Raw genomic sequence first — 23,006 nt, 5'->3', positions numbered from 1 at the left:
CCCCACCCCACTTCCCCAGCTTCTCTGCAAGCCCACGTACGCCCCCTGCGATGCGCACGCGCACTGAAGCGGAGTCGCCGCGCACGCCCAGCTGCCCTCTGCAACCCGCCGGCTTGCTGAAGCCAACCACCTACATCAACGCATGCTCAGCCCGGCGCTCACGCTCGATTCTCGCGCGCCCAGCCTGCGGCGCATGCGCAGGGCCGGCAGCCCGCGAGACCTGATCTCGGTTCGGCCCCGCGAGATCTTCTCGACTTCTTCCTCCCTCGGACCGGCCTTCCTTCGGTGCCGCTTCCGGGATGCCCCCACCGGTTCTGGGTTGACCGGTACCCGTTCTCTCCCGCCACGCTCCCGGGTCCCCAGACTCCATTTTCAGGCCGGTGGCTTGCGGTGGAACCTCCCCTTCCCCACCCTAGCCCCATCTCGGAGAGCGCGCGCCCCCTTAAGCCCCAGGAACCAATCAGCAGCCGCCTTAGGTAAGGGGCCCGCGTACCTGCGCGAGGCTGGCGCCTCGGCGGGGGGCGGGACACGGGGCGTGTTTCGGGGCCCAGCTCCTCCTTGAGCGCTAACTGGTCGCTCGGACTCCTGGCGGTTGTGCGTAACTGAGTTCGGAGTCAAAGCAACCCGTTAAAAAGCGCGTTGGCGGGAGTGGGGTGGGCAGGAGACAGATAATGTGTATATAGGAAATTTTTCAGTTCTGGGAGACCATTTATAGTGAGGGCCTGTAAACTGGCGGTAAAGTACTGCGAAATCCCTCCAATAACGTGCAGAGCCCTGGGGACACTCGTAGAGGGCCTGCAAACGGATTTTTAAACAGTGGGGAGGTCCTCCAAATTCCTCTAAATACAGTGTAAATAGAAATTTAAGTTCTGGCGTTCCCTATGGGAGGCCTGTAAACAGGTGCCTAATTATGCTGAAGTCCCCTAAATAAAACACAGACTCAAGTTCCAGGGGAGACCCCATATAAGAGGCTGTACATATACATGTAATTGCTGGAGAGTCTTGTAGAAAAATAGTGTGAATAGACTCAAGTTCTGGGGTGGGAGTGCTTCATTAGACCATAAATACGGAGTTAGGAATTGGGAGTCTCCCCAAATAACTTGCAAATAGATTCTGGGTGGTCCCCCAAAAGGAGCGTGTTAAGGGATGCTTAAGTACTGAGGAAGCCCCCCAAATAATTTGTAATAGGGGAATTTGTAATTTGTAGTTCTGGGAGGTCACCTTAAGAGTCCCTGTAAATAAACACAAATAGACTGGTTTTATACTTTTGTCGGGGGGGGGGGGAATCCCCAGAGGAGCCTGGAAACAATATTGAGAGTCCCCAAAATGCTTGTAGGTGAACTCTTAAATTCTGGGGAGCTTGCCATGGGGGCTGTAGAGTAAACTCAGATACTGTGGAAGTTCCCAGAATAACATGCATGGGAAGAAGGTCCTCATGGGTTATGTAAACAGACACTTCGGTGTTGGAGCAGAATCCCTATTGAGGCAAGAAAACAGACAATTAAGTTCAGGGGAGGCCTCCAGGATAAAGTGTAAATAGAACCTTAATTGCAAGGGGGGGAAGAGTCTCAATTTCTGAGGAGACTGTCCTTCCGGAGACTGTAAACAGTCATTTAAGTGCTGAATCAGTTTGCATAAGCATCTGTAAACTGGCCTTGCCCTCCTTTGTCTCAGAAGGCGGTCTTCCACCTAGTTTGTGGCTAGGGGAGAGGTCACGTAGAGCAGTGGCAGAGGAGCTAGACAAGCCCCTACCTGGCTAGCAAAATTACTCCTGCATCCTGTAAACAGATGCTTCCGTTCTGGGGAAAGAGTCTTACACAAGGACCTCTTAATGTCACTGTACTGGGGTGGGAGGTGGAGGGATTCATAGAATGATTTGAAGGCATTTCAGAGCTAAGCAAAGGTCAGCAAACTTTCTGTAAAGGTCCAGAGAATAATTTCTTTAGACTCTGCAGCCCATAGTATCTCTGTCTCAGCTACTCACCTCTGCCATTGAATCAAGAAGGCAGCCATAGACAACTTGTAAATTGATGGATGTGGCTGTATTCCAATAAAACTTTATTTCCAAAAACAGAAGGCAGACCAGATATGGACCCGTGAGCTATAGCAGTTGGCCTCGGAGTCCTGCAAACAGACATACTCAAGAGACTTCCCTGGAATGAAGTGTAAACAGCTGGGGAAACTCCCTAGGGGCCCAGGAGCAGCTAGTTAAATGATAGAGAGTGGGTTATATAGGCAACCATACATTTTATAATGTCTTAGATGTGAGACATATAATGACCCTGGTGAGGGACATATAATGTCCCTGGTGAGACCTTGGAGTGTGAGGGATGGCAGACCATCAGTTATGGAAGGTGAACACACTGAAAGTAGAGGGACACCCGGTGAAAATAGGTCCTTGAATACACGTGCCCGACCCCCACATGTGCCAGTATTGGGTAATCAAAAGGGTAGTTGTCGGACTGGGGGTCATGTTACAGATTTGTATGGAAATGCTTTGCTGCACTTTGGGAAAGAGTATGTCCCATTTTTATGTGACTTTCCCCCATGTGTTAGTATTTATGTTGAGCAAAATGATTAACAGTTGGGAATAGTCTTGGCTACAAGAGATAGAAGGGGATTTGTTTGTCACTGCATCCAGAGATAGGCAATTTAAGGTTAATAGGGAGTCCCCGAACCTTGTGTTTTGTCTCTTATGCCTTCCTTCCGTTAAGCTGCCTCACAGACCTCGATGGCTGCTTAAGCTCCAGCCTCCACACCCGCATTCCTTTCAGCTAGTAGGAGGAAGGGACAAAAGGCAGGTGCCAGTGTCTGTGAAGAAAAGTTTTTGAACGCTGCCAAAACACACTTCTGGTGTCATACCGTTGGCCAGAAAGAGCTTAGTCATATGGCCACAGCTAACTGCAGACTAGGCTGAGGAGTGTATTCTGGATAGCCATGTATCCAGCTCAGAACTGAGGGTTTTATTTCTTTGGAAGAAGTGAAGAATGGCTATTGAGATCCTGCTGGCAGTTACTGCCACAGCCACAGAGCTCTCTTGAAAGGAAGTCCCTTCTTATAGTCCAGGGTAAGCCAGATAGAGTGGGGAGAGACTTTCTTCATCCTGGAATCAATCTCTTTCTACCCATAGGTGACCATGTCTGAGTCTGGGCACAGTCAGCCTGGGCTCTATGGGATAGACAGGCGGCGGCGGTGGAAGGAGCCAGGCCCTGGCGGCCCCCAGAATCTCTCCGGGCCTGGCGGTCGGGAGAGGGACTACACTGCACCTTGGGACAGAGAGAGACGGGTGAGTGTCTGGGCCCAAGGGCAGCATTCATGTGTCTACTCATTCCACCAATGTTTATTGAGCACCTGCTAGGCACCGGGCCCTCATCTAGATGCTGGGGATATATCTGTGGACAAAACGGACTGCCCTCAGAGTGATAAAGGGGCTGTCTTAGATGAAGCAGTCAGGAAGGCTTCTCTGAAGAGCTGACTTTTGAGCAGAGACCTGAAGGAGGCAAGGGGACAAGTCCTGACAGAATCTGAGTGAAGAGCATTCAAAACAGAAAGAACAGCAAATGCGAAGGCCCTGAGGTCTTTATCTGGTGTGTTCAAGGAGTAGCCAGGAGGCCAGTGTGGCTGCAGTGGATGAAGAAGGGGAAGTGATAGAAGATGAGATCAGAGAGGAAACGGGGGCCAGATCATGTGGGACCTGATAGGCCTTGGAAAGGACTTTGGATTTCACTGACTGGAGTTGGCATTGGGGTTTGAGCTGAGAGGCGCCAGAAGCTCCTGTTTCCCAGGGTTGTGGAATAATAGCCTCTTTTGTTTACCGAGCAGCGTGCAGTGTGCTGGTGCTCTGCAGAGTGCTCTCCGTCCTTTGGGTCTTCCTGAGCTCCTGCAGCTGTCCCATGAAGTAGAGCCTATGATAGACCCAGTTCTCACTAATGAGGAAATGAGTCTTAGAGGGGAAGGGACTTACCCAAAGTCACAAGTCAATAAGCTTTGGGGCCAGGACTTGAACCCGAATCCACGTGAGGCTCAGGCGCAGCACCAGTGTGTCTGCTGTAGAGTGTCCTGGACCGGGAATCGGGAGCTTCATTGTGGGCCCAGTCCTGCCTTCCTCCTCTCATGTGTGTAGGTGACTCACTGCCAGAGCCTGCCCCCCGGGTTCTTTCTCCAGGGCCCTGCCCGCCTCTAAGGGCTGTTTATTTGCGGGGGGGCGGGGGCGGGTAGTGGAAGAAGATAATGGTTGGGACAGTTTCTGAGCCATAAAACTGCAAAAAACATGAAGGAAATTGATTCACAGTGAGTTTGGCTCTTACTCCTTCCCTTGGGTCACAGCATAAGTGACAACACACGGTCTCTCCTCCTTCCACACACATCTTTCTGGAGAATGTTACCATCTTCCTGCACCTTCAGCTTCAGTCCCTGAACAAGCAACTCCCAGATCTCTTGTCTTTGACTCTGACTTTGCTGCTGAGCCCTGGCAGCCTCCTAACTGGCCAGTGGACTCCTCACATCCTCCATGTCTCCTGGTGACCTCAGCGTCTTCCTGCCAATTCTCTTCCTCCCGCTACTAGTGACGGCCCATCAGGTCTCATCCTGGTCACCCCCCCATGCCCGTCGGGCGCCAGTGCTGTACATGGTGCCTCCTGACTGTATCTCCTACCCATCATCATCTCTTCACCCTCACCTGTTCTTTGCAAAGCACGTTCATATCCTTTGGTTTGTCCTTCGTCATAGGCCAGTGAGTGACAGGATTTAAATAAGTATCCTCAATATGTGGGTGAAGAAACAGACCTAGTGAAGGGTCAAGACTCTCCCAGGGTTACTCAGGGTACCACAGAAGGAACAGGATTCAAACTCAGGTCTCTCCCCTTTCTTAGGCAGATGGGGGTGAGACAGAAGAGGCGTGAAGAGGGTAAGGCATGGGAATCAGTCCGCTGACTTGGCTAGCCTGGGTGGGGCTGGGCAGCGGAGGCTGGGACGGCAGGGCTGTCAGGATAGCAGCTCTAGATATTGCGCACCTGCCACGTGCCCAGTGTTATGCACACGGTTTGTGAGTCCTGTCTACTTTCATCCTCTTAACAGTCCTGTGAGGAAGGAATTCCTATCCCCATTCGCCAGATGAGCAAACAGGCCTAAGTAAGGGTGGTTCCTTATCCGTGTTCACACAACCAACAAAAGCCAAGGCCAAGTTCGAATGCAGATGTCTCTCGCTCCAGAGCCCCAGCGCCTTCTGCCTGGGCTTGTCTAGCAAAGGCAGCTGAGGGGAGCGGCTGGCAGCGTGGTTCTGGAACCCGGCTGTCTGGCTTCAAGGCCTGGCTCCACTGCTTAATTGGCTGTGTGGCCTTGGGCAAGCCAGTTAACCTCTCTGGATCTCAGTTTCTTCATTTGAGAAATGGGGATAAAGGTATCTGTCACAGGGCTGTTGGTAGGATTGGAGGAGCTTATGTCTGAAGGCGTTTAGAATGGTACTTGCCACTTCGAGGGGTGTCCGGGGAGCTAGGGGAGCCCCTCCTGAGTAACTGCCCTCCCTCGCCACAGGAAGGCAGCGAAGAGACGAGCGCGGCGGTCATGCAGAAAACCCCCATCATCCTCTCAAAACCTCCAGCAGAGCGGGTGAGCGGGGAAGACGCTTTGGAAGGGGAGGCTGGGAGCGGTTAGGGCAAGGATCTCTCCACTGACCGGAACCTTCTCACGCCCGTAGTCAAAGCAGCCACCGACTCCAACGGCCCCTGCCGCCCCGCCTGCCCCAGCCCCTCTTGAGAAGCCCATTGTCCTCATGAAGCCACGGGAGGAGGGGAAAGGGCCTGCGGCCACAGCGAGTGCCTCCACCCCCGAGGGCACTGCCCCACCACCCCCTGCAGCCCCTGCGCCACCCAAGGGGGAGAAGGAGGGGCAGAGACCCACACAGCCTGTGTACCAGATCCAGAACCGGGGCATGGGGACTGCCGCGCCGGCAGCCATGGACCGTGAGTTGGGGCCGGGCGGGATCTGGTTGGGAGCCGGAACCCCCTCGCACAGACCCTCAGCACGTCCTTGTCTGCAGCTGTCGTGGGCCAGGCCAAACTGCTGCCCCCAGAGCGCATGAAGCACAGCATCAAGTTGGTGGATGACCAGATGAATTGGTGCGACAGTGCCATTGAGGTACTGGGGGGTCAGGGCTCTCTCCCTGCTCGACCTTCTCCGGGTCCCACACCCTCACCTCCTCCCCGCCCCCCACCTTCTTGGCAGGCAACACACCAGACTAGACAGCTTGCGGGCAATGGCAGCAGTGAGAGAATGGATCAGAAAGTTCTCACCTAGCTGGGCCGAATTTCAGTGGCTTACACTAGCTCAGCTGTGCTGGTTGTTAAAATGCTGAAATACTTTGATACTGGTTGGCAGAAAGGGACCCATTACCACCGCAGAGGCCCTGGGATCTCCTGCCCCCTCTCGCACGCAGCAGGGCAGCCTCCTGGACCTGCTCCAGTCCTCCTCCTGATTGCTCGAGACCCATGCAGTACCAGTGTGAACTGGTTTGAATGTTAGCCCCCGGAGGTTCCGCCTCCATCCCAACAGCCCTCACTGTAGTCCACTCCTCACACTCCTGGACCATCATATCTACTTCCAGTGTCCCAGTCTTCCTTTCCCCCCATCCTGTTTTTTCCTCCCAGGCTTGTCACATTACTCAGATTCTCTCAGGTATGCTCCCTCTCCTTCTCCAACAGCTTGGATTTACTAACAACATACCGGCCCCATCTGTCACCACTCTCATGTTGATATCAACTGGGGAGCTTTAAAAAAAAAAAAAAGAGCGGCTGTCCAGGCCCTGCTATAGAGCGCTTACCCACAAATCCCCCAACGTGGCTCGTATAACTGAGGAACTGATTTGTAGTTTTGTTTAATTTTAATTAATTTAAATTTAAGTAGCCACATGTGGTCAGTGTCTACCATATTGAACTGGGCTAGCCCTCGATATTCTGCTTTAGTGGGTCTAGGGTTCAGCCCAGGATTAGAGGGGGTTTTTTTAGAGCTCTCCAGATGATTCTAAGGTGCAGCAGCCACGTTGAGGACATGACTGTTTTCCTTGAGGAGTGTCTCTTATGCCCCCTGGTGGTGAAAATCAGCAGAGCTGGCAGCCCAGAGGTGAAGGTCTCAGGATTCTGTAGGACTCTTAAATCCCACAGACAGAGCCAGGACGGGCTGGGCTCCCCTTCCTGCTTACTGCTGCCTTTCTCATGCTTTCCCATGTTTTCCCAGCCTGCCTGAAGCCCAGAGCCTCCCAGGAGTCTGATCCAGTGGCCCTCAGTTACCCAGTCCTGGCTTCTTCCACCCATCCTTTTGTTCCTATGCCTCTCCCCTTCTCCCCAGAGTCAGGCGCCCCTTTTCCTCTGTGTTCCAGCCACGCTGACTTCCTAGTACCTTCTTGACCAGCGAGGCTCTTTTCTGCTTTGGAGCTCTCACAAATGCTGTTCTTTGTGCCCAGAACATTCCATATACCCCCCTTCCCCCGCCCTTTGCCCAGTTGAGGGGATTTGGAGCACAAACGTGTTTCTGTTTTTCTTTATATCTGAGAGGTAGGTGGGCGAGCCATGGAAGTCTCTAGGGCCCCTTCCTCACTCCCATTCCATCAACCGACAGATTTTTGAGGGTCTCATTCCTGCATCTTCCCGCAGTACCTGTTGGATCAGACTGATGTCTTGGTGGTTGGTGTCCTGGGCCTCCAGGGGACAGGCAAGTCCATGGTTATGTCGTTGTTGTCAGCCAACACTCCTGAGGAGGACCAGAGGTGAGGGGGCCGTTGGGTCTGCAGGGGAGGTGGCACCCACCTAGGTCAGGGGAGGGTGGGCCTGGATATTGCAAGTGGTGTTTGGGAAGTTGTTTCCCCTACCTTGACCTCAATGTCTCTGTCACACGAGGATGATGACCCGTCTGGACCAAACTTTCGTGTAACTCCAAGGACACCAATCCTGTACCTCCCTCCCTCCCTCCCTTCCTCGTTCCCGCAAATGGTACAGGGCCAGCCAGGAACTGGCATGGCGTATTCATTAAGTCTTTGGATTTAGGTTCACCTCAGTCTCAGCCCTGCCGCTCACCAGCTGGCTGATCTTGGGCAGGTCCCTTCGCCTCCTGGTATCTCACTTTCTTATCTGTAAAGTGGGTTTTTGGAGGATGAGACAAGATCAGGAAGGCAAAAGTTAACAAGAACTTGGCACAGAGCGAGTGCTCACAGGATGTGGCTGATGTGGCCTGGGAAACACTGGGACGAGAGACCTGGGTGAAGGGCGTGGGTTCTAGACCAGCCACAGTCCTGCCTTGCTGAGTAAGGACGGGGTATGATTGTGAAGGTAAAGGATGGAGTCCTTTGGGGGAGGAGGGAGCTTGAGAACTAGAGCCCCAAACTGAGGGCAGGGAAGGAAAGAGGGAAAGGCAGGGATTAGGGTGTAAGGTAGGGAACACAGACAGTCTAATTAGGGAAGAATCAAGATGGGGGGTGAGCAGGGGTTGTGGCCACTTAGGGTTATCTAAAAGCGTAGGAGTTTGGTTTTTATAAAGTCGGTGATGTCACCCTGGACACCATGGATGGGCCTCAGGGGTCCAAGACCCCCCGAACGGTATATGCAGGATTCTACACACATGTACAGTCAGGCTTCTCTTCTAGGGAAGGTGTCCATAGTTCCCACCAGCTCTCAGAGGGGCCTGAGGGAAACCCGGAACAGGTTAAGGACCCCTGTGGTGAGAACATACATCACCAGACCCAGAGCTGCGGGTGCCCCGCCTCCCAGGTCGGCCCCCACTCTTTTCTGCTCACTCACGACTTCAGCTCAACTGGGCTCCGCTCTGGCACAGCTGCAGCTCTCTTGGCTGGCATCCTTTCCATCTCAGCTTCCACCCCCAACTAGCAAAACTTCCCTGTGGCTGTTGGCTCGGATACTTGAGCTAGAATCCTGTCGGCCTAACGTGTCCTTCTGAGGCAGGTCCGCCTGTGACAGGGCAGACACTGGTACCGCCTCTTGTCGTCAGGTCTCATAAGCTTTACCTCCTAATTACCTTGAGAATTCATCTGCTCCGCTCCTCCACGCCCATCTCCTGGTCCAGGCCACGGCCATCTCCCCTGGAGGAGGCCAGGAGCCTCCTAACTGGTCTCCCTGCTTCAGTTCAACAAATACCTATTGGGTGTTGACCATGGGCCAGGCCCTGTCCTGGGTGCTGGGGCTACAACAGTAAAAGTGGCAAAAATCTCTGTCCCCGTGGGGCTTGCCTTTTAATGGGGAGCTAGTAAGCAAGCACATTAGAAGATGATAATCAAACGGGAAGGGGTTATAGGGAGGTGGCGTTGGGGCCAGGTTACTGTTTTAAATCAGCTGGTCAGGGGGCCATCTGAGAACAAGCAGACGCTGAGGAGGGGGAGCAGGGAAAGCGCTCCAGTCAGGGTAAGAACTGGGAGCCAGGGTGCCCCGCACCCTCTCACTGTGGGGTGGAGAGTATTCAGTGCTGTGTGTCCCGTGCCTGGCACATGGCAGGTACACTTGATAATTAACAGCTAGCAATTTTATATCGCCGTGTGTCAGGCACTCTTTTAAGGGCTTTATGTATATTAACCTCACAGTCACTCTGAGAGATTGAGACTATTGTTGTCCCCGTTTTACAGATGAGGAAACCGAGGAGAAAGAGATTAAGGAACTTACTCAAAGCCACACAGCCAGGAAGAAGCAGAGCTGGGGTTTGAGTCCCAGCAGTGCAGCAAAGTCCTTGCTCTTAAACACCTCGGTCTACTGATTTTGTTAAGACTAAACAGGTCTACCTATGGGTAGGGATGAAGTCATGTGATATAAAACCTAGCCCCCTAGGCAGCAGGGGCCATGAATGGAAGGCTTTGCGGGCAGGCGGGGAATCGCATCTCATGGGCTCACTCACAGGGCCGCACTCTGGAGGCGGCAAAGGCCAAGAACCTGACCTCTGATGCCCCCACCTGCTCCTTTCCACAGGGCCTATGTCTTCCGGGCCCAGAGCGCCGAAATGAAGGAACGAGGGGGCAACCAGACCAGTGGCATTGACTTCTTTATTACCCAGGAGCGGATCGTTTTCCTGGACACGCAGGTGCTGACCCCCACTCACCCCACCCTGCTGCGTGCAGCACTCAGCGTCATCTCCAAATGTGTTTAAGCCGGAACCTTGCTTGGATTCCGTGGGGCTCCGGCCAAGCCACGGACATGCTGGTGCCTCTCGGCAAGTTGTGTCTCTGTTCGGCCCTTAGTCTCCTCTTGTCAGATTTCACCCCTCTCCCCTCCCATCCATCGTGCACACAGGAGCCTAAAGAATCGTATAGCATAGCAGTTGGAAGTGTGGGCCCTGGAGGCAGTCTGCAGCCAGAGCTGGCCTTGGAGTAAGTTTTAACCTCCCCCACCTCCATGTTTTCATCTGTAAATGCGGGTGATAGTTTTCTCAGCTTCATAGGAGGGTTGCAGGGAGTCCGTGGAACAGTCCAGGCAGGGTGCTGGGCACGGGATGGTGCGTGGTGAACCTTCAGGCGCCTCACTGTCACAAGAGCTGGCCTGTCCTGCGTTACTTGGCAGCTTTCCTCAGCTTCTCCAAGATCCCTGTTCCTTAGCTAGGCAGCTGGGGCCTGTGCGGCTCGCCTCCGTCAGACTCCCTGGACTCCCCTCTCTGATGTAGACACCAGCCCCACCACACACACCTCCAGGCCTCGCCATAGTCTCGCTCCTGAGCTCTGCGACCTTGGCCAAGTTGTTTAACGTTTCCACTCCTCGGTTTTCTTAAGTGGGAAAAACAACATTACCTCCCTCGTGGGGTTCCTGTGAGGTGTCAGTGAATTAACACAGGTAAAGTCCTGGCATGAAGTGGGTTCTCAGTACTCTTGGCTGTCAGCTTCGTCACCATTAGAACATTCTCTCTCCCCTTGCTTTGTTGCTTGGCTATTGCCTTCTCCTCCCTGAAGACTCCGCAGGGGCGTTGCCTCCTCCTGGAAGCCTCCCCCTCCTCTGAGCGCCCACCGGTGCCCATGTACACCCATGTGCACTTCCCAGCGCAGCACGTGACTTACCACAATCTGGTTCTTGCATTCTGTGCCCGCTCCTATCTGGTCTGCAGCTCCTCAGGGAGAGGCCTGGCCCACAGCTGATGCTCAATGAATGTTAGTGGAACAAAGTTCTGGCCACCGTACACATCGATGGGTAGAAAACCTTCTACAAATGTGGTGTGAGACCTGTGTGCCAGGCCCTGTGACAGGACCACCGAGACCTCGTGCCGAGCTGAACCAGCTGCGGGCTGGTCCGGGGCCCCCATGGGGCAGAGCAGAAGTTAGAACAAGACAGAATGGAAAGGACTTCCCTGGTGGCACAGTGGTTAAGAATCCGCCTGCCAGTGCAGGGGACACAGGTTCGCGCCCCAGTCCAGGAAGATCCCACGTGCAGCGGAGCAACTAAGCCTGTGCGCCACAACTACTGAGCCTGCGCTCTATAGCCCGCGAGCCACAACTACTGAGCCCACGTGCCACAACTACTGAACCTGTGCTCTAGAGCCCGCGAGCCACAACTACTGGAGCCCGTGCTTCACAACAAGGAAACCACCACAACGAGAAGCCCGCGCACCGCAAGGAAGAGTAGCCCCCGCTTGCCGCAACTAGAGCAAGCCCGCGAGCAGCAATGAAGACCCAATGCAGCAAGCAAGCAATAAATGAATGAATGAATGAATGAATGAAAAAAGACAGAATGGAACACTGCAGTGTTTGGGGTTTTAGAAAGTCAGCCCTTGGGAAAACTTCTTTCTTAAAGTTAATCCCACCCAGGGCAGGAAGAAGTGGATAGATCATCCACTAATTTAGCCTCTTGTATTTTTAGTGGGATGCTCCTTTAAGAAAAGGTGATGAGCTCACCGATGACTCTTTTACACCCACTGATGCAGTTCTTTGTTTGTTTGTTTTGGCTGTGTTGGGTCTTAGTTGTTTCGTGCTGGGTTTCTCTAGTTGCAGCGAGCAGGGACTACTCTTCGTTGCGGTGCACGGGCTTCTCATTGCGGTGGCTTCTCGTTGTGGAGCACGGGCTCTAGGCGTGCAGGCTTCAGTAGTTACAGCACTGGGGCTCAGTAGTTGTGACTCACGGGCTTAGTTGCTCCGCGGCATGTGGGATCTTCCCGGACCAGGGCTCGAACCCGTGTCCCCTGCACTGGCAGGCGGATTCTTAACCACTGTGCCACCAGGGAAGCCCTGATGCAGCCTTTTAAATCCTCACTAGTCTTCACATTAATCATTGTTATTTGACCTGAGTGGTTATCCTAGTGAAGTTTTGAAAGCGTTTGAAACAACAAAATAAGGGTGTTGCAGGGACATGACTCATTCAAGTGGATGTTAGATTTACTGGCAGTAGGAGTGCTCTTCTGGGGCGCGCAGCACTTGGGAGCGGTGGGGACTTGGGGGAGGGCTGGGGAAAGTGTGGAGGCTTTGAAACTCTTTTTCTGTCACCTCCTCTCACTGAATAGTTCTTCCCTGATTAGAAACTGCCCGTGTGTCTGACATTATTTGGTCCTGAGAGGTGATGTATCTGCCGTCATCGGGTGGAACTTGGGTGGCCATGTCCCCTGGGATCCTGACCCGCAGCCCTTCCCTGACACCTTGCTGTCTTCCTGCTCCAGCCCATCCTGAGCCCCTCCATCTTGGACCACCTCATCAACAACGACCGCAAGCTGCCTCCGGAGTACAGCCTGCCCCACACCTACGTGGAGATGCAGGTGAGGGGGCCGAGCCAGGCCTGGTGGTCCAGGATGGAGCGGTAGTGGATACAGGTTAGACTAGTTTCTGCTTCATAAGAGCCCTGGGTACCCCAGAGCTGGCGGGGGAGGACAGCACCAAGAGTCAGACCTGGCTCAGCCTCTCGGCAAAATCATCCCCCCTTCAAGCCTCCGTATCCGCCTGTGTAAACAGGGGCTGATCATTGCCACCTGGCCCATTTTAGGGATGGCCTGGAAGGGAAGTGCCAGTGCAATCTGGGCGTGCAGTAGGTGCTTATAGGCTCAGAGGCACTTTTGCCCTGTGGCCCCCTCAGCTGAGTCCTGAGATCAGGGACCTCAGTCTGGGCTGAGGGGACCTTCAACTCTGTTGTCCCTTCCTGCCCCCGCCCAGTCACTCCAGATCGCTGCCTTCCTCTTCACGGTCTGCCACGTGGTGATTGTCGTCCAGGACTGGTTCACGGACCTCAGTCTGTACAGGTGAGGCGATGTCGGGAGCGGAGCTAGGCCGGGGACGGGGGCCCCGAGACTCAGCCACTTGCCCACCTCTCACCACTTCCACACGGCAGCCACGGGGATCCTTTGAAAACGTGAGTTGGAGAGGATCACTGCCACCTAATCCTCTCTCAGCACACACACACACTTACAACCCTCCACGGACCGTGCACATCACTCAAGAGTAAAATTCCAAGTCCTCCCCACGCATGGCTAACGAGATCCTACGTGATGTGGTCCCAGTCACCGCCCTGACCTCTCCCAGCACTCCCCTCACTCCTTCATCGGAGGTGTGGTGGCCCCACGCTGTCCCTCGTGGTGCTCAGGACCTCTGCACGCCTCATCTCTCGGCTGGAAACACTCCCTGCGGCTGCCAGGCCCCCTCCCTCATGTCCTTCACGTCCCCCTGAGGCCTCCCCGACCTGCTAACACCGCCTCTCCTGTGACTCTCCCGCTCTTGCCCTGCTGTGCTCTCCTTCGTTGCACGTATCACTCCCTGACAGGATGGTCTCCCTTTCTGTGGTCTTGTCTCCCTCATTAGAATGTCAGCCCCAGTGGCTCACACAGTGCCTGGCACCAGGTGGATATTTAACACAAGTTTGTTGAATGAATAGCATACTGAGGAACTGGTCCTTAGAGCCTCGCGGTCCACCTCCTCCAGGCGTAGGTGCCGTTCCCGGGGGACCCTGGTGGGCAGGGGAGGGAGGGAGTCGGGATCTGGCAGGAGTCCTGCCTGAAGCAGCCGGAGGTTCCAGAAATGCCCCCAGATAGGACTGGCTCTGATCCTCTTGGCCTCAGGCCCCAGGAGGTAGCTGTGGGGAGGCCAGCAGCCCTGGGCACAGGGCCCAGACAGACAGATGGAAGGAACGGGAGCTCATGGGGAGGGGAGAGCCGAGCTGAAGGAAGCAGATGTCTCCGGAGTCAGGCAGCCCTGGGTTTGAATCCCAGTCCTTGTTAGGCAAGTGGTTGCGTTTTCCACACTTCCTCATAGGCAGACGGTGTCCTGGAGCAGATGAAGTGAGTTAAAGAATGTAAAGCATTCAGCACAGTACCTGGTGCGTAGGAAGCAGTAGGTTAAGTGGGAGCCTAAGGTTTGTGTTCGGAACTCTGGGGTGGGCGGGAGCGGAGGGTCTGGCCAGCAGTAAAAAAAACAACCTGCTGGGGGAGCCGGCTGTCGTGACCAGGGCTAAGTGACTTAGTTCTCAAACACCCCCTCCTCCCACCATCGTCCGTTGGAATTCATTCAAAGGACAAATATATTGGACATTTACATAGGCTGGTCTCTGTCCTGGGCTCTGGGGATACAGGTATGAACAAACAGGTGACACAGGCTGCCCTGTGGAGTTCACATTGTGGTGGGGTGTGGCCTCAGGCTGGCCCGTGCAGAGCCTCGGTTTTAAGCCAGAGTCTACAGGTGGGCTCCCCAGAGCAGGTGAATCCCTGGAGATTGTGGATACTGTATTCGTGGCCCAATTTAGGGACGGCCTGGAAGGGAGGTGCCAGCGCAATCTTGGCACATAGTAGGTGCTTATAGGCTCAGAGGCCCTTTTGCCCTGTGGCCCCCTCAGCTGAGTCCTGAGATCAGGGACCCCAGTCTGGTCTGAGGGACCCTTCAACTCTGTTGTCCCTTCCTGCCCCCCTCAGTCACTCCAGATTGCTTTGTGTGCATGTCCGTACGAGGAGAAGGGCCATAGTTTATCAGATCCCATTAGCCCTTACTTCAGGTTTTTTTAATTTACTTTTATATATACTTTTATATATTTGGAAGAATTACTTTAAAATAGCATAAACTGAAAACTTATATGCATACAAAAACCTGCACAGCTTTATTCATAATTGCCAAAACCGGGGGCAGCCAAGATGTCCTTTGGTAGATAAACGGATAAATAAGTTGTGGTACATCCACACGATGGAATATTCAGTGTTAAAAAGAGATGCACTGTCATGCCGTGGAAGACAATGGAGGAACCTCAAATGGATATTATTAAGCGAAGCCAATTTGAAAAGGCCTCATACTGTATGATTCCAACTCTGTGATGTTCTGGAAAAGGCAAAACTATGGAGACCAGTAAAAATATCAGTGGCTGCCAGGGTTGGGGGAGGGAGGGAGGGGTGAACAGGTGGAGCAGAGAGGATTTTTAGGGCCCTGAAACTACTCGTGTGATACAAGTGGTGGATTTATGTGGTTTTTGTCAAAACCCATAGAACATACACCACCAGGAGAGAACCCTAATGTAAACCGTGGACTTCGGGTGGTAGCGATGTGTCAGTGGAGGATCATCAGGATGTTGCCAAGTGGGAAGGCTGTGTGTTTGGGGCGGGTGGGCGGTCCATGGGAATTCCCTTTGCTTTCCACTCAGTTTCGCTATGAACTTAAAACTCCTCTAAAAAACCAAGTATTTTTCTTGATGGCATAAACTCGTTAAAAAATACATACGTGTTGACATGCGTCCATGGATCAGTGTCTGAGAGGCTTGTCTCTGGGTTCCCTAAAACTGTGTGAGAAATATGGTGTGTATGTGGCATTTTTCTGAGTGTGGCTGTAGCTTTAATCAGATCCGTGAAGGGAGCCCCCTCCTTCCCCAGGCTGTGGGATATGGGGGGGGCCGGCGGCAGAGCAGCAACCTGTCACCCCAAACCCCAAGGTTCCTCCAGACAGCAGAGATGGTGAAGCCCTCCACCCCGTCCCCCAGCCATGAGTCCAGCAGCTCGTCAGGCTCCGATGAAGGCACTGAGTACTACCCCCACCTGGGTGAGAGGCGTTCCGGGGGCGGCAGTGGTGGGCAGGGGCGAGTGGGGGGCAGACACCGGTGCTCTGGGGAGGGGGCGCTGGGAGGAGCACCCGTGGGGGTTGTGAGGAGAGTCAAAAAGGATTAGCTGCCACCTCCTCTGAGGGTCCCCCTGGCCATCAGGGCGTGACCCCCGAGTCCAGCTCTGGCCCCTCGATCAGAATGGGAGCCCCTTGGGGGCAGGACTCTAGTCTGACTGTTTCTGGGTCCACGGCACGGGGCTCAGGGAGTGAGTGTGGCGTCAGCCCCAGTGGCGCCATGCACCCTGGTCACCCTGCTTGGGCCCCTACACGCGCATCCTTGGTCCTCTCTGTCCTTGCCCTGCTCTCTGACGCACTGCTCTTCTGCAAAGCTCCGGCTCATTTATGACACCCCAGGCAGGGTCTTCCCTGCTTCCTCCACCTGGCCCAGCCCCTGGTCTTTCTGCCAGGCTCCTGATCACGTGGCCATCTTCCTCTTCTGCCTTTTCCATCAGACTGGGGGCTTCCTGAGGGCAGAAACCAGCTCTGACTCATTTCTCTGGGTCCCCAGCACTGCCCAGCACAGGGCCTGGTACTAAAGGAAAGTTACTTATTATGTGAATACAAGTGATCTGAACTCAGGGGCAGGGCCGGTCTTTGGTGTGAGAAGGGGAGTCTGAGCGGCAGTGGCGAGCGTGAGCACCACTCGAGCTCAGACCGTCTCCTCCCACCCGCAGTCTTCCTGCAGAACAAAGCTCGCCGGGAGGACTTCTGCCCTCGGAAGCTGCGGCAGATGCACCTGATGATCGACCAGCTCATGGCCCACTCCCACCTGCGGTACAAGGGTGAGGGTCCCCCAGCCACCCCCCAAGCTGGCCAGTGGCCTCCTGGCTCCCAATCCAGTCCCATAGCCCCGGCCCCCAGACCGGTCCCCTGACCCCAGCTTGACCACCCTGCGCATACCTCCCCCGGCCCTGCAGCACTGGGCCTGCAGCCTCACGGGTTCCCTCCGCCAGGTACGCTGTCCATGTTACAGTGCAACGTCTTCCCTGGGCTCCCACCCGACTTCCTGGACTCCGAGGTCAATCTGTTCCTGGTGCCCTTCATGGACAGCGAGGCAGAGAGTGAAACCCCCCCAAGAGCAGGTGCGGTTCCGCCTTGAGGGGATCTGGTCCGTAGGGAGACACGGCCCACCTGGTTAGAGGGAGACACAGGCTGCCCCGGTCTGGGGGCGACAGGGACCCGCCCTGGTCTGAGGGGAGACTCAAGCCTGTCCCTAAGGCACTCAGACCCTTCCGTAGGAGCATGTTTCCGAGTCACGGAAGGACGGGGGGACCTGGGCCGGGGCTGAACTCAGAGGCGCTCCCGGCAGGCCAGGATGCTGTCGACGGGGAGGAAGGGCCTCTCTCGGCGGGCTGTGCCCCTTCCCCTCCCCTCCGAACTTCTGACTTTCCAGGACCCAGTTCCAGCCCGCTCTTCTCCCTGCTCCCTGGGTACCGAGGCCACCCCAGCTTCCAGTCCTTGGTGAGCAAGCTCCGGAGCCAAGTGATGTCCATGGCCCGGCCGCAGCTGTCACACACGATCCTCACCGAGAAGAACTGGTAAGAGCGCTCGGCAGAGGAGGTCAGCGTGACGGCCCCACCTCGACCGGGTTGAGGGTCTCGGAGATCTCTCCACGCCTCAGCTTCCCTTCCTGGAGCACTGATGAGTGCTACCATCTTGTTGCCGTTCCACGTGATTTTGAACCCCACTCAGCCGGGAGGGTGTAGATCTTGTCACCGGTTTTACTGGTGGGGAGGTTCAGGCTCAGAGAAGGAAGTGTCACGTAGCAGGTCGTGCACGGTGGTTGGCTGTCTCTTGACTGCAAGGAGGAGGGCCAGTGAGCCCAGTCAAGTTTAAAGATTTATTCTGAGGCCCAGAGTGCAGAGAGCATAGCTGCACCGGAGAGGAAAGCGGAAAGCGGTCGGGAACCACAGGAGCCGCCTTCTCCAGGCCCCCCCCGCCCCCCACTAGCCCCCTCCACTGGGAGCCTCTGCCCCCGGCTTTCTCTACCTTCCTTCACAAAGCCCTGCGCTGCCTCCCCAGCCCCGAGTCTTCGTGGCTCTCTATGCCCAGAGCCCACAGCAGTGCTGCCACAGACCCGGGGCTACCTCATCTCATTTCCCAGAGAAACAGAAACTTGAGAAGTAGCTGCAGCTTGGCTCCCCTGGGTCTGTCTGCAGTCGGCTGTGGGCAGAAGGGGCAGGGAGTGCAGACACAGCAGGAAGCCACTCAGGAGCTCGGCTTCTCTCTTTGGTCTAAACCAGGGCCCAGCGGGGAGGGGAGAATTTGGGAGGTGCGAGGCTTATGCAGCTGCTAGACATTTCTGATCATCACAAGACTCTGGAGGGATGTAGAGATAGACCCCTACCCACAAAGGCCAGCACTGAGTGGAGCGGGAAGCAGTTTGGGCCCAGAGGTGGGCGCTTGAGGACTTCAGCTTCCTTTCCCCTGGGGGAGGTGAGGAGATCAGGCCACCTAGCATTGGCGTTGGCATCTTCCCTGTATCCCAGGCGTTACGGTCATGCGGGGGCCACAGCCAGGGCAGCTCTGACTGTTGACCTCCCCTCACAGGTTCCACTACGCCGCCCGGATCTGGGACGGGGTGAAAAAGTCCTCCGCCCTGGCAGAGTACAGCCGCCTGCTGGCCTGAGGCCAAGGGGAGGAATGTCTCGCAGAGAACCCCCTTCCGGGCCCCCAGTGGATGGCGAGGGGCACCCACGTCCTCTCCCCGCGGGGCGGAGAGTGGCAGCAGGCCTGATGGACAAGGGACCGTGACTTCCTCACCCAGAGACACGAGGTGTCCAGGGCCAGTCCCCCATCCTCAAGGGAGTGTTGTTCAGGGGGTGACTTTGAGATCCCGCCCCCAGCCTGGACGAGGTAGCCCATCATCAGCCCCCACAGGGACAGGCGGCAGGAGGAGCCGGAGTGGTCACCAGGAAGCTCAGGCTCCGTGTCAGCCTCCCTCTGCAGGGACAGGAGCAGCAGGTCCCTCTGCCCTGACTCCGGGCCCCTGCCTGGAAGGTGAGGCAGGGTCTGGGAGCTCTTTATTGGGGCAGATCTGGTGGCTGGAATAAAAACAGTCATGCAAGCCTGTTCTGGCGCTCATCTTCTTCCCCCTCCCAGCGTGCTGTCCTGGGAATCCCCCCAGTTTTGGGTCCCAGCCCTTGGGGGCAGGTTAGCCATGGCCTCGCATTGGAGCCTGAATGAACTTCCCGTGGGCACATCCACTGTGGGTCAGAGAGTTGTCAGGGGTGGTTAAAGACCAGTCTTTGCTACGGAGGAAGCCTCTAGAAAGGGGTATTCTATTTCCTGGGGTGATATCAAGCCTCCCATCTCTGTGTGCCATGGAGAGGAAGGTACAGGGCCCTCGTTTTCTGCTCACTTGAAGACGGTGCCTTCCCTTTGGTGAAATGCCTAGTTAAATGCAATGCCTAACTCAATTCGTTAAAAAATAGAACACGTCCCTAGTTAAGTACAATTAGTCAACACAGTATACTGTCATTCGGTATCCACAAGGGATTGGTTCCAGGACCCCCCATAGATACCAAAATCCTTAGATGCTCAAGTCCCGTATATTAAACAGCATAGTATTTGCATGTAACCTACGCACATCCTTCCATCTACTGTAAGTCATCTTCTAGACTAGTTAAAAAACCTACTCCATGGGCTTCCCTGGTGGCACAGTGGTTGAGAGTCTGCCTGCCGATGCAGGGGACACGGGTTCGTGCCCCGGTCCGGGAGGATCCCACATGCCACGGAGCAACTAAGCCCGTGCGCCATGGCCGCTGAGCCTGCGCGTCCGGAGCCTGTGCTCCGCAACGGGAGAGGCCACAACAGTGAGAGGCCCGCGTACCGCAAAAAATAATAATAAAAATAATAAATAAATAAGGAAATAGATAGGAATTGCCTGGCAGTCCTGCGGTTAGGACTCTGTGCTTTCACTGCCAAGGGCCCGGGTTCAATCCCTGGTTGGGGAATTAAGATCCCGCAAGATGCTCGGCCAAAAAAAAAAAGAGAATTCAGCCCTCCAGAGCCTGCCCCGCACCCTCCAGCCTCTGCACACAGTCGTCCCGGATCTGGATGAGCACCCTCTCCTCCGAGAAGGAGCTGGGGTGGTGGCTGCACGAGGCGGCGATGCCCACATCCGCCTTGGAGTGGATGCAGTAGAAGCGCTTGCCCCGCCGCCCCGGATCTCAAGGGCCAGCTGGGCATGTTTGGCAGCGAAGCTCTCCAATGTTAATGATGAGGAAGAAGTCGTACCAGCCCGGCAGCACCCGCTGGAGGTATTTGTCAGCCCAGAAGGCGTGTGCGCCTATGCCCAGCAGGTCCCAGATGACGATGTTGGGGTACTTGGGGTGCGGGTATGGCGTGGGGCCCATGGTCATTTCCACCACACCCGTGCAGGCCGAGGTGGGGTCCTCACCCCCCCAGCCCCTGGATGGCGTTGACAAAGGTCGACTTGCCTGAGCCCGTTTCCCCCCGGTAACACCAATGTCCAGCCCGACGTTCTCCAGAGGATGAAGCGTAGATTGTAACTTGGCGGCTACTGCTGGCAGGTCCCCCGCCTCAAAGGCCTCCTTCAGAGCCCTGGTGTCCTTCGAGAGCTCCAGTATCTTGGACTGGCTGAGGCATGATTGGAAGACTTTGCTTGCCATGGGCTGCCTGACCCCCAGCTCCCCGTCTTCAGGACTTGATGACAGGACAGGTAAGGGAGTATTTTCACTCTGAGTTGCCCTCTCTTCTCTACATCCCTCAGCTTGCCTGAAGTATTTGCGGCATCACCAGTAATAGCACTGAGAGTGTTACAGGATGCCAGGCCCGGTGCTAAGTGCTTTATTTAAGTTCGCATTTATTCATCACCACCAGCTTCTCCTCCCGGAGTATCTCATGAAATCCTCAAAACAGCCAGAAAAGATTCCCTCCCTTCCTATCCATATTTGGCATTGAGACGATAGATCACTTGCCCAAGGCCTCCAGCTAACTCCTGGGTATATTGGGAATGGGGCTGAGGTCTTTTGGTCCTGGAATTCAAAGTCTTAAAGTTGGGGGGGGGGGCATTTACCATGCACCAGGCACTGGGATCAACCATAAAGGGCAGTGATTAAGAGCTGGAATCTTCATCATTGCTGGTAATCACAGATCAGGTTTATTTGATGTTTACTCTGGGCCAGCCACTGTTCTAACCATATACATGATTTCATCAAGTGCCCATTCTACAGAGCAGAAAACTGAGGCTCAGGGAGATAAAGGTCCCTTGCTAAATGTCTTACAGCCTGCACCAGAACCAGGATATGGGCCAGCTCCCTCTGATCCTTTTGCCATACAACCCCCCCCCCAAATCTTTGCACAGCTAAGCCCCCACTACGTGCCAAGACCTCTTTGGGTGCTGCATTTCCAGCACTAGCAAAGAGACGGGTCTAGTGCATTTGTGGAAACATTACTCATCCTCGCTGCCTGGCTCCTGAGTACGTGCATGTGCTCGGGAACCACAGGGCACACCTAGGCAAGCCCCGTCCTGCCTCTAGGCCTCCGAGGCCTCACCAGTGTGATGGACGGGCAGCCACGTTTACATCCTGGGATTGCGTGACGGCATCTAATCCCAGCCGTGCCAGGGACTTGCGGGGTGACGTGGAGCAAGACATATCCCCTCTGGAGCCTTTATTTTCCCCTCTGTGAGGGGGGGTGGTGTCAGTTTCCTCACCTGTGGAGTGGAGAGATGACTCCTCCGAGCCCTCCCAGCTCTGCTGTTTTAGGAAGACCCGGGGTCTTAATGCTGGCGAGGTTCAGGAAGAGACGGGCTTGGAACATCGGGCTGAGCTGGATCTTTATCTGTGGGTAGCCATGGAAGGGTTCTGAGAGGGAAGGGAGGGGTCCGAGGTGGACATTAGAAAGAGCCCTCCTGGGAATACCCTGACGGTCCAGTGGTTAGGACTCTGCGCTTTCACTGCCGAGGGCCTGGGTTCGATCCCTGATTGGGAAACTAAGATCCTGCAAGCCATGTGGCGTGGCCCATAAATAAATAAATAATAAAAATAATTTTAAAACGAGCCCTCCGTGGCCTTACGGTGCATGAGACTGGGGCCTGGGAGACAAGGTAAGGGGCTGGGGCAGGACCTAGGTGGGGAGGGGGAGGCCTCAGCTGGAACAGGGGCTGGGGGTTGAGATGGGAGGTGGGAAAGGGAGAGATGGAGGCAGAAGGGACAGGACGAGGCCACCAGTTGGAAGCAGGAGACAAAAGTCACCCAGGTGGGCTTCCCTGGTGGCGCAGTGTTTGAGAGTCCGCCTGCCGATGCAGGGGACACGGGTTCGTGCCCTGGTCCGGGAAGATCCCACATGCCGCGGAGCGGCTGGGCCCGTGAGCCATGGCCGCTGGGCCTGCGCGTCCGGAGCCTGTGCTCCGCAACGGGAGAGGCCACAGCAGTGAGAGGCCTGCGTACCGCAAAAAAAAAAAAAAAGAAAGAAAAGTCACCCAGGCTTAGGCCCAGTGTGGTGAGAGCAGGCCTGACCTTTCCATCTCAGCCACTTGGGGTCGGCGAGTCCTGTGCTTAGGATGATGTCTGAGGGTCCACAGGTATAGGGATGTGGGCTGTGTTTTTGAGAATGGATTTGGAAGGGACCTTCTTTCTTGTGCATCTAAGGGGTCTGGGATATCCCTACCATGGTCCCTCACACCTCCTTTGGTGCCAAAAGGTCCACATGAACCCCAAGTAGTCCTTGCAGAGCCAATGGGAGGCCTTCTGGGAAGAGGGGAATCTTTTGCAAAGCACAGAGCTCTTCAGCAAAGAAAACTGGCACCGCCATTAATCCTCCAGGTAAATATTGACCCTGTTAGTCTGTTTCCCAGAGTCAGGGGTAATGTGAGGCCCCCAGATGAGGCTAGAACCATCACCACGTCCTGGGGCACCCTCAGGGCGTATTAGTGAGGCCAACTTCACAGCACCAGAGCTGCCTTCTGAATTCCTGGAAACTCACCCTTCTCTGCACCTAAATCCCACCTTTCCCTGAC

At 55.2% G+C, this 23,006-nt stretch overlaps 1 protein-coding gene and 1 pseudogene across 3 annotated transcripts; one reads left to right on the top strand and one right to left on the bottom strand.

Moving 5' to 3' along the window:
- Positions 1-3,136: 3,136 nt before the first annotated feature.
- SMG9 (SMG9 nonsense mediated mRNA decay factor) lies at positions 3,137-19,088 on the top strand (the record flags this gene model as incomplete). Of its 2 annotated transcripts, none has more annotated exons than XM_079723608.1 (13): positions 3,137-3,286; positions 5,533-5,607; positions 5,705-5,960; positions 6,038-6,135; positions 7,647-7,759; positions 9,960-10,071; positions 12,622-12,717; positions 13,109-13,194; positions 15,855-15,961; positions 16,696-16,803; positions 16,975-17,103; positions 17,415-17,559; positions 18,572-19,088. In XM_079723608.1, the coding sequence occupies 13 exons, from the start codon at positions 3,137-3,139 to the stop codon at positions 18,648-18,650; spliced, it is 1,554 nt and encodes a 517-aa protein (XP_079579734.1). In that variant the 3' UTR covers positions 18,651-19,088. The 2 variants fall into 2 exon arrangements, with proteins under 2 accessions (XP_079579734.1, XP_079579733.1); XM_079723607.1 differs by having other exon boundaries at positions 5,696-5,960.
- Positions 19,089-19,763: 675 nt separating this feature from the next.
- Positions 19,764-20,655, bottom strand: LOC307066877 (interferon-inducible GTPase 5-like; annotated as a pseudogene). Its single transcript has one exon. The product of its transcript is annotated as an interferon-inducible GTPase 5-like (transcript).
- Between the last annotated feature and the right edge of the window lie 2,351 nt (positions 20,656-23,006).

Source organism: Hyperoodon ampullatus (genome assembly GCF_949752795.1).
Source record: "Hyperoodon ampullatus genome assembly, chromosome: 18".
Lineage (NCBI taxonomy): Eukaryota > Metazoa > Chordata > Mammalia > Artiodactyla > Ziphiidae > Hyperoodon > Hyperoodon ampullatus.
Note: the sequence above shows the minus strand (reverse complement) of the source record. Positions and strands in the feature narration are given on the sequence as shown.